At 57.6% G+C, this 10,180-nt stretch overlaps 2 protein-coding genes across 2 annotated transcripts; one reads left to right on the forward strand and one right to left on the reverse strand.

The window, feature by feature from the left end:
• The first annotated feature begins 286 nt into the window (after positions 1-286).
• LOC111922620 (uncharacterized) lies at positions 287-4,044 on the forward strand. Its single transcript, XM_086874703.1, has 3 exons — positions 287-360; positions 1,820-1,898; positions 2,085-4,044. The coding sequence occupies exons 2-3, from the start codon at positions 1,847-1,849 to the stop codon at positions 3,173-3,175; spliced, it is 1,143 nt and encodes a 380-aa protein (XP_086730829.1). The 5' UTR covers positions 287-360; positions 1,820-1,846; the 3' UTR covers positions 3,176-4,044.
• On the reverse strand, positions 3,501-6,337 carry LOC111944686 (serine/threonine-protein kinase pim-1-like). The gene is made up of 3 exons (XM_086874704.1): positions 6,287-6,337; positions 5,482-5,848; positions 3,501-3,517 (listed from the first exon to the last, which is right to left on the reverse strand). The coding sequence occupies exons 1-3, from the start codon at positions 6,335-6,337 to the stop codon at positions 3,501-3,503; spliced, it is 435 nt and encodes a 144-aa protein (XP_086730830.1).
• Between the last annotated feature and the right edge of the window lie 3,843 nt (positions 6,338-10,180).

The raw sequence follows: 10,180 nt of genomic DNA on the forward strand, positions 1-10,180 counted from the left end.
CACTTGGGGGTCCAGGGGTTCACTTGGAGGTCAGGGAGGGGAATCTGGGGGCCCTTCGGGGTCCGGGCGGGCACTTGGGGGGCTGTAACAGGGAATCTCTGGGTCGCGGGGGATGATGGGAGTTGTAGGCGCCGGTATAATGAGGCTTAAAGGGGCCGCGGAGCATCACGGGAGTTGGAGGCTCAGCGCCAATAGGTTCCGGTAAGGCGCGGGGCATGACGGGAGATGAAGTCCCGGTCGGAATAGCGCTCTATGGGCGCCGCGGAGCATGATGGGAGCTGTAGTCCCGGAAGTGGCTCGGAAGGCGCGTTCGGCGGTGTGGGGAAGCGCTTGGAGAAGACTTCTGCGTCCGAGCTGCAGGTGCTCGGGGCGAATGTACACGGCTCGGGAGCACTTGGGGGGAACCTGGGGAGCTCTAATCGGGCTCTTTAGGGCGCGGGGCACGGCAGGAGGTTTGGGCGCGGAGCTGTGTTGTGGGATGATGGGAGATGAATTCCCAGCAGTGGCTGGAAGGGGAATCTGTGGGGTCGGGAGCATTCAGGGATCCAGGGACGCTTTGGGGGGTCCCGAACGGGCACTGAGGGGGCACTCGGGGATCCTGAAGGGTCTGGGGGACACATGGGACATATGGGGGGCGATCCCGGGGTTCTGGGGAGTGCAGGGCATATTCCCAGTTCCTGACAACCTGGTCTCAATTGCCCCCTGGAGGCTCCTACTGACTGCCAGTCTGATCCCAGTATGATCCCAGTATGATGTCAGTACACAGCCAGTGCAATCTCAGCCACTGCCAGGATGATCCCAGTACAAACCAGTCTCTGCCAGTGCTGCCACTCCTAGGATCCCCCAGCCCTCTCTGTGTTCCCCCCTCCCACATCTCCCCAGAGGAGCCCCAAGGGCTGGCAGTCCCCAGCCAGGGTCCCCAGCCAGCCCCAGGTTGGATCTGCAGCCCCCAGTTTTCCCAGTTTCCCTCTCCTTTTCCCCGGGCCGGGTTCCCCCCGTCCCCAGCGGGTGGGAGCAGCGGAGAGCCCCGCGCTGCCCATCCCGACCTGTCCCGGCTCCATCCCCGCTCCTGCCGTGGGCTGTGAGGGGTTTGGGAACGGGGCACCGAGGGTGTCGCTGCTCCTGGGGGAGGAGGAGGAGGGATGGAAGAAGGAGAGAGAGAAGGGATGGAAGTAGGAGAAGGAGGTGGGGTTAGGGAGGAAGAGGAGGAGGAAGGATGGAAGGGGAGGAGAGGGAGGCAGAGGAGGGACAAAGGAGGATCAGGGAAAGGAGAAGGAACCATAAGGTTGAGCACTCCTTGAATTCATAGCCCCCTCCTGTGGGATCATCACCCACCATCCCACAGGTGATGGGGGAGTGGGAGCTTTGCCCGGATATCCTGGGGGGGTCCCTGGGTTGGGTTTATTTTGCGGGGGGGGAATGTTTGGAGAATGTGGAACTCCAAAGCTGAGTGGAAAATCCTACTTGGGGGGACATTGGGGGGTCTCACCATCCCTAAGTGGGAAAATGGAAACAGGGGGAACTTTTTGGATTCCTGGCACTCCCAGCAGCCTGGGGATGGTAGGGACTGAGCAGACAGGTTGTCCCCAGTACAAGCGTGACTCCCAGCAGCTGGGACAGGCGGGAACCCTTGAACCTTCTCTCCTTGAAGACAGGGGAGACTAGAGATGGGGAACTCCTGGGAGGCATTTTCAGAGCTGAATATTGGTGTTTTTTGGAGGTTTTATGGACCCCAGATGTCCGGTGACTTCTAGAGATGAGCTTGGACAGAGGGACCTGCAAACTCAATGTCCTCATCCCTTGTATTTCCTCAAACCAGGATTTCCCATTCCCAAACCTTGGCTGGATGGAGGAGGAGGCTGTGGAGAAGAGGAAGATGCCCCAGGACACCCAGGCAGGTGAGGAGGAAGTCAGTGCCCCTTTCCCCCTCTCTCCTGCTCCATCTCCCAGCCCAGCCTGGCCCCCGGCTGCAGGACAACCCCGCTGCCGACGCCGTCCTGCCGGGGACGCACTGGGGGGATCTCCTTCCCCTTCCCTCTGGCACGGAGGCAAATCCCATCCTCTCCTTGTCCTTCCTCCCCCAGACCAGGAGCTGAGGATGGAGACCAGGGAGGACAAATCCCCACAGGAGAAGCTCATGGAAGAGGCCGTTCTGAGCAGCTCCATGGCACAGGAATCCAATGGGGAGGAAAATCCCCAGAGATCCCGCAGGAGGAGGGGCTCCAAACGCTGCCTAGGGTGCTCTGAGGAGGAAAGACCCACCCTGTGCCGGGAAGGCGGCCGGAGATCCAGCCGGGGCTCTGAGCTGGTGGTCCATGAGCAGCTTCAGGATGGGGAGAAGCCCTACAAGTGCTTGGAGTGTGGGAAGAGCTTCAGCCAGAGCAACAGCCTGATCTGTCACCAGATGATCCACACTGGGGAATGGGCCTATGAGTGTGAGGAATGTGGGAAGGGCTTCAGCTGGAGCTCCCAACTCATCATCCACCAGCGCATCCACACTGGGGAGAGGCCCTACGAGTGTCCTGAGTGTGGGAAGAGGTTTCAGAGGAGCTCCACTCTCCTCAGGCACCAGCGGATTCACAGAGATGAGAGGCCCTTCTGCTGCCCTGACTGTGGGGAGGGCTTCAAGCACAACTACACCCTCATCACCCACCGGCGCATCCACACTGGGGAGAGGCCCTATGAGTGTGGGGAATGTGGGAAGAGCTTCAGCCGGAACTCCAGCCTGATCTGCCACCAGAGGATCCACACCGGGGAACAGCCCTATGAGTGTGAGAAATGTGGGATGACCTTCAGCCGGAGGTCCCACCTCATCATCCACCAGATGATCCACACTGGGGAGAGGCCCTATGAGTGTCCCGAGTGTGGGAAGAGGTTTCAGACCAGCTCCCATCTCCTCGAGCACCAGCGGATTCACACGGATGAGAGGCCCTTCCGCTGCCCCGAGTGCAGGAAGGGCTTCAAGCACAACTCCCACCTCATCACCCACCGGCGCATCCACACTGGGGAGAGGCCCTTTGAGTGTGGGGAATGTGGGAAGAGCTTCAGCCGCAGCTCCAGCCTCAACACCCACAAACGCTTCCACACTGGGGAGACACCCTACGAGTGTCCCCTGTGTGGGAAGAGCTTCACCTGGAGATCTAGCTTGACCCAACACCAACGGCAGCACCAGTAAGGGAAGCTCTGCAAATGCCCCAAAGTACAGAAAGAGCTTTGTGCACTGCTCCAGCTTCGTCCCCCCTTGGAAAATTCAAGTTTGGCAGAGACCTGGTGATCCATGTTCCCTGTGATCCATGCTGGGGAGACACCTGTACCTTTTCCTGCCTATGGCAATGACATGATGTGGGATCAAAGAACATGAGGGTCTGGCCATGGCCCTTTTGTTATATTCAATCCCATCTCAGGTCATTGCCAGGGGCAGGTGTTTGTGGTTAGGTGTCTTTTTTTTTTTTAATTCCGGATTGCCTGTGGAATTTTTACCCATTAGTTGTGGGGACAGCCTAACTGTGGGTAATTGCTGGGTGATTGACAAAAGACAAAGAGTTTGGCCGGGCCCAGGGAGGGAAGGGGGGCAGGAAAAGAGGAGAGCGGGGACAGTTTGGTGGGCTTTCTTCAGCTTCGGAGAAGGACACGTTGGGTGCAGAGCTGCTGCGGTGGGGAGAAGGGAATTTCGCCATCACTCACACGGAGCTGCTGCTGCTTCTCCTTCTCCCCTCTTTGTTGGTGGCCTCGCACCCCCTGTCCTGCCGGGACGTGTGGCAGTGCCAGGCACCGCCGTGGAGCTGCTGATCCACCTCAGCCACCGGCCCAGGATCTCAGCTCATCCCTGCTGTTCCAGCTGAGTGTTCCTCAGAGCCCTGCAGGAGCACCGGGACTGCCCGCCCGAGGGGGTTTGTGAAACAAAGCCTCTCCTCCATCCCTTCTCGTCTCAGCCGAGAAAGCTGTCACGGGGCCCCTGGTTCTGTTTTCCTGTTAATGCTGTAGTTATTGTTGTTTGTTTGCCTGGTTATAAATTCTAATAAAGAGCTGTTATTCCTATCCTCAGATCTCTGCCTGAAAGCCCCTTGATTTCAGAATTATAATAATTCAGAGGGAGGGGGTCTACGTTTTCATTCCAGGGGAGGCCCCTGCCCTCCCTAGCAGACACCTGTCCTCCAAAACAAAGACAGATGGGGAGTTTCTCCATCCTCCTTACCCTTGTGGGGCCAGCAGTGCTCTTGGTTCCTCATGCTCTTTTTGTGGGGCCTTTTGTGTCTGTGCCCGTCCAACTTAGGGGGACAGGGGATATTTGCTGCCCCCTTTCTGCTTCTGGGAAGCCTGTGCGGGCTCTTAGTCCCTCTCTGATTTGGGGGATGCCAGTGTTGTCACCATCCTGGCAGCCCCCGGCCACTCTTTGCCATCTGCCAGGCCAGGGGTGTTCTCTGTCCCCTTGCAATTTGTGGGGCTGGCACAGGCACAATTCCCCTCCTCTTTGAGGGGGCTGGCAGTCTCCTCTTCCCCCTGTGACTTGGGGGATGCTCTGGGCTACATCCATCACTTATTTTAGGTTGCCAGGTATTTATCTCCCTTCATTTTGGGGGGCCCGGGGATTGTCTCCATCCTCCTCCAGTTTTGAGGGGCCTAGGAGAAGTCTCTGTCTCCCACCGGTTTGGGGGGACTGGTGCAGGCTCCACACCCCTCTGATTTTGAGGGACAACCTGGAGGAAAGGCACCAAAAGCTTGACAAAGTCTGAAGAGAACACTATGATTACCCCTTTTGCAGAGAGGTTCCCTTAGCTGATGTTGCTAACCAGGACAAAACTTCCAGGCCCGCAGTGGGTTTCGGGTTGTTTTATTTCCTGGGCCCTCAGTCCTGCGTGGGACACAGGAACTGGGTGCTGCAGAGGCTGCGCCAAGGCATCAGAAATGGCCACCCAACACCCAAGGGTGGTAGAAGATCTGCTCCAGCACCGGCCGGTCCATGGGGTGCTTGGACAAACAGCAGCGGATCAGATGTTGGCACTCTGGGGAGAGAAGGCAGAAAGCGGCGCTCACTTGCAGAAGGCTCCTGCCCAGCTGCTCCCGGCGCCTGCAGAAGCCGGGCCACGCTGCGTGTGCTGGGAGCTGCCCTTGGCGGGAGAGCGGCACGGCAGGACAAGCGTCCCCTCCTTCAGCCAAGCGTGCCACACCCAGCCTGCCACGGGCCACCTGCTGCAGCCGGCCCTTGAGGGCACATGGACGTCCCAGCGCAGCTGCGGGAGGGCCGGGCTGGGCTGCGCGGTGCCACCTGCCAAAGCCTGCCTGCTTCAGGCCGCGTACCAACCTGGAGAGACCTCCTGCGGGAAGAAGAGCTGCCCCAACACGGTGTCACGCTCGTTCTCGAAGGGCAGGAACCCGCACACCATCTCCAACAGCCGGCTGAATGCCGCACCCTGTGGCCCAAGAGGGAATGGGGCCATGCAGTGCCTGGCACTGGGAGCAGGGCCTGCGCTCTGGGCTCACCGGCAAACTGTGTGCAGGCCCGCTCCTGGAGGAAGGTGCCGCAACCGCAGTCCATCAGCTTCAGCTCGCCAGTCTCCGGGTTGACGAGGAGGTTCTCTGGCTTGATGTCCCGGTGCAGGACACTGCAGGCGGTGCAGTGCCACACGGCCTCCAGCACCTGCCAGAAAAGCCAGCGTGCCGCCTCCTCGCTCAGGAACTCTTGCTCCTGCAGGACGTGCAAGAGATCCCAAGATTGCTCCGGATGCTCCATCACCAGCACAAAGCTGTCGGGCAGCTGGAACCAGTCAAGGAGCTGGATGATTCTGCGGCAGCCAAAGCACACCTTTTCCATCAGCACGATCTCCAGTGGAACACAGGTGCCATTGGGCTGTGAGGAGAAGACAATGCCTCCATCACAGGACCTGATGCTGCCAGGAACCCCCCAAGTGTCCGCATGTGCAGCAGCCCCAGCCAGCGCCGGCCACCTTGCTCTGACCTGCTTCTAGGCTGCTCTCAGAAGCCCTGGCCTGGCCTACGAATGCCCCTCCAGAGCCCCATGGCAGCCTCAGACAGCTCCTCAGGTCTCACCTGCTGGTACAGAAGCCTTGTTGGTATTTGGTGGCTGTATGGGAGCAGCTTCCTGGAGATGGAGGAAACTCCCTGTTCCCTTGGGAATTGTCTCCTCCACCAGGCATGGGCTGTTGCCAGCTGGCACGTCCAGCACCATCACCTGGGAGCTGTGGTCCGGCAGCTCCTGGCTCCAGGACACTTGCTGCTCCTCCCCCTGCTCCTGAGATGGCTCCCCTGGATCAGGCTGGGCTCCCACTTGGACCTGGGGGCTTTCCCTGGCCATGTCAGTGCTCAGGGATGCGCCCATGTTGTCAAGGTCCAAGGGAGCTGGGAGACCTGTCCCTGGGCTCTGCACCTTCTGCAGGCTGACAGGTCTGGCTGAGCCTCTCTGAGGGATGGAGGCTGTCAGAGATAGCGGAGGCTCCTGGCACCATGGACGTTCCCTGACAGTCTGAGCTTCTTGCACGGATGGCGGGTCTTCTCTGCTGTGCCATCCTTGCAAGGCTTGAGGCTCTCCCACCGATGTCCAATCTTGCTGGGAGCAGCCTCCTGAAGGGATGGCGGCTTCTGGAGAAGCTGGGAGAGCCACAGCAGGGCAGGTGGCCTCACCTCATCAGCGTTTCCAGTTCTTTCCACAACGCCAGCCACATCCCAAAGAAGAGCGCCACAGATGTCCCATTGTGTGCCCAGTGCCGGATCATCACTTCCTGCAGCTCTTGGGCCACTGCCATGCAGGGACCGCAGCTGCTGGAGCTCTCCAGAGGGCTTGCGGGAGCACCTGGCCGCCAGCGAGGGGTGGCCCGAGGCCTGGAGAACCTGGGAGCCGCAGGGGCTGCTCGGTTCCTCCATGGGCCTCTGGGCCTAACCCTGGGGCGCTTCCTCGTCTGCCGCCTCCATGGTTTCCAGTGGCCACCGGCCCAGCAGACAGCCACAGCGGCCAGCAGCAGGACAAGGGCAGCCATCAGGACACCACCGTCACCCATGGCTACGGCACGTCCCATGGTGACTGCACTGGCAGCTGCGGGGGCTGGCCCGGTTTATATAGGGCTGGCGCAGAGATGTCACAGTGCTGTGGCCAGGACAGCTGTGTGACATCATGGCCCTGCATCACACCAGAGCTCAACCCCTTTGTGACATCATGGCCCTGCGTCACCCCAGCCCTCACCAGTTCCACACGAGCGAGGAAGGGGCTCCCTGTGGGCACTCGAGCACCCTCTGGAGCAGAGGAGAAAAAAGATCCTTGTCTAAATAGGACACGAGGATGAGGAGGGGAACGGTGATGGTGTCACCTCCTTGCTGGCTGAGCATGGGACATGGATTGTCCAGTTGGGGATTGCAAAGTCCATGGACAGGACAAGCCCTGCTCAGCAACATGGAAACCATCGGTGTGCTGTCCACTACATTCCCATGCTGAATCTGAACTTGGATTCAAATCTAATTCTGTGCCTCTTTCTGGGAATTAAATGGATGTTATCCCATTGAAAACCAGTACCTTTAAAACTTTAGGGTTCTCTGACTTCAGGGAATTGAGGTGCAAATAAAATGAAAGGGTATGATGGAGTTTGTGTCCACCTAAAATTAACACTTTAATGAGAAATAAAATAAGCACAACGCCCATAAACCGTGCGCAGTATAGGGACAAACTGCAAAGACCAGGACTACGGGCAGACACAAAAATATATAGGGTAGGTCTGAGGGCAGAGACTGAGGGCATGGGTCCAACCACAAACTGGGGTTAGAAATATGCAAAATACTGCAACAAATAACAACCAATCAGGGGAGAGAACCAGGAACATTCTAGAAACATAACCTTATAAGGGGTGAGTCGATTAACATATTAACTGCCATAAGCCCTTTCTCTTTGCCACATCTTAATCAAATGCTTCCCAAGGCTTGAACTTAATGCCTCTTTTTTTTCTGGGTGAAATTCAGCTGGCTTGGATCCCCAGCGAGGCACATTCCCATATCACATTAGTCTGTTCTTCACCCAACACTCCCTGTCCCCATTCATTTCACACTGGGATTTCTGCTCCAGAAGGATTCTCTGAGGGACACAATTAAAAGTTTCTCATGGAACAGGAGGATCCAGATTTAACAAGTGGGAAAGAGTTTAACCCCACTATCTGTTTAACTGGTCCCGAGGGTGGAGACCTGAAGGAAACTCATGACTGGATTCAAGTCATAGATCTGCAGGTGCCAAGGAGATATTAAATTATCCTCCTTGGAATTAAAGCTGGGAATTTTTCTTTCTCTGGAGCAGTAAATTAGGATGTTGATGGGCCCCCCTTCTCTGCTCGCTCTGACCCTCCTGCCCCAGCCTCGCTCGGTTCCATTCACGTTCCTCCTGTCAGGGACACTCTCCACACAGATCATGGCTCGGATTCCTTGGATCCTCAGCACTGTTTCTCCTGGATTTTAGCCAGGGCTGTCCCTGGTTTTGGGGCAGGCTGGAGTGTGTGGAGCTTTCTGCAGCCACCGTTAGGGGTGTGTGTCTCCCTTTTCCCCAGCAATTTCCTTCTGTCTTCTCCTTCCTGACGTTTCTCCTCTCCACCTCTTCCAGCTCCATGCCATGTTGACAGGAGCTCAGAAAGAGCAGGAAAACAGAAACAAGCTCCACAGTGAATTCCTGGAAGAAAATCCATCGATGGCAGGGAGGCTGCTGTGGCTCCTTCCTGAAAATCGGGGCTGTTGGGAGCACGGCACAGGGTGTCCCAGGACTTAGAGCTGGACACTGAACCCTCCTGGATCTCATTGGCACCCATCCCTGGTCAGGATGGTCCTGGATATCCTCCTGGATCTGCCCCAGGACGGTCCCTGCTCCCTGGGGTGGGATGGGATGGGTAGAGGACAAGGAATGAAGGTCAGGAGAAGAGTACAGAGATGCTTCTTGCCACTGCAGCAAGAAATTTGGTGCACTGAAAGCTCAGCTGGAGATGAAGGTGGCCAAAAATGTGAGGCACAATAAAAATTGACTTGTTAAATCCATTAATAAAAAAAATTAAAAAATAGAAATTACATCATCCCCTTCCAGGATGTGGATGGTCACCTGACAAACACGGACACAGACACAGTGCAGGTTTTCTAATGCATTTATTGCCTCTGTCTTCAACACTCACCCCTCCCTTCCCAGAGGAAAACACGCATTGTACCAAGGGACACTGCAAAGTCCTTGAAGAGGGCAAGCCCTGCTCAGCAGAAACCAAACCACCCCAGACTGAACCACAGCATTCCCATCTTGAATCCAAACCCAGCACGTGCCAGCTCTTGGGAAGAGAGGAACCCCATGGCAGTCAAAACCAGAGCAGTGGGACAAGCATGAGCGCTCTTTGGAATATCCGGATTTATTTAGAATGGAGGCTCTGCAGAAGTTGGTGAGCTGCTATGAGAAAACTCTTGCAGTCCTCGCCAGCCATTTCAGGAGAGCTCCCCAGAGACAGAGGAACTTCTCCTCCCTTTGTCTCTGGGGGATCTTCTCTGGCACAGGGTAGTGATTGTTTGAAGTTGGTGCCGCTGCAGCGTCCTGGGAGCCAGGGCTTGACACAGCAGCACTCTTCCTGATGTGCTGCCACTTGCTCCAGGGGAGGATTCATTGCAAGGGGCTGAGCTCCGGTTCTGATTTCCAGGCTTTTCCAGGCCATGTTCATCTTCAGGGATGAGCCAGGGCTGTGATCCCTGAATTGGGTGGGGCCGTGATATCATAAAGGGGCTGAGCGCTGGGGTGATGCAGGGCTGTGATGTCACACAGCTGTCCTGGCCACAGCACTGTGACATCACCGCGCCAGCCCTATATAAACCGGGCCAGCCCCCGCAGCTGCCAGTGCAGTCGCCATGGGACGTGCCGTAGCCATGGGTGACGGTGGCGTCCTGATGCCTGCCCTTGTCCTGCTGCTGGCCGCTGTGGCTGTCTGCTGGGCCGGTGGCCACTGGCAACCACGGAGGCGGCAGACGAGGAAGCGCTCCAGGGTTAGGCCCAGAGGCCCATGGAGGAACCGAGCAGCCCCTGCGGCTCCCAGGTTCTCCAGGCCTCGGGCCACCCCTCGCTGGCGGCCAGGTGCTCCCGCAAGCCCTCTGGAGAGCTCCAGCAGCTGCGGTCCCTGCATGGCAGTGGCCCAAGAGCTGCAGGAAGTGATGATCTGGCACTGGGCACACA

Source organism: Cyanistes caeruleus, unplaced genomic scaffold (assembly GCF_971803275.1).
Source record: "Cyanistes caeruleus unplaced genomic scaffold, bCyaCae1.hap1.1 HAP1_SCAFFOLD_475, whole genome shotgun sequence".
Lineage (NCBI taxonomy): Eukaryota > Metazoa > Chordata > Aves > Passeriformes > Paridae > Cyanistes > Cyanistes caeruleus.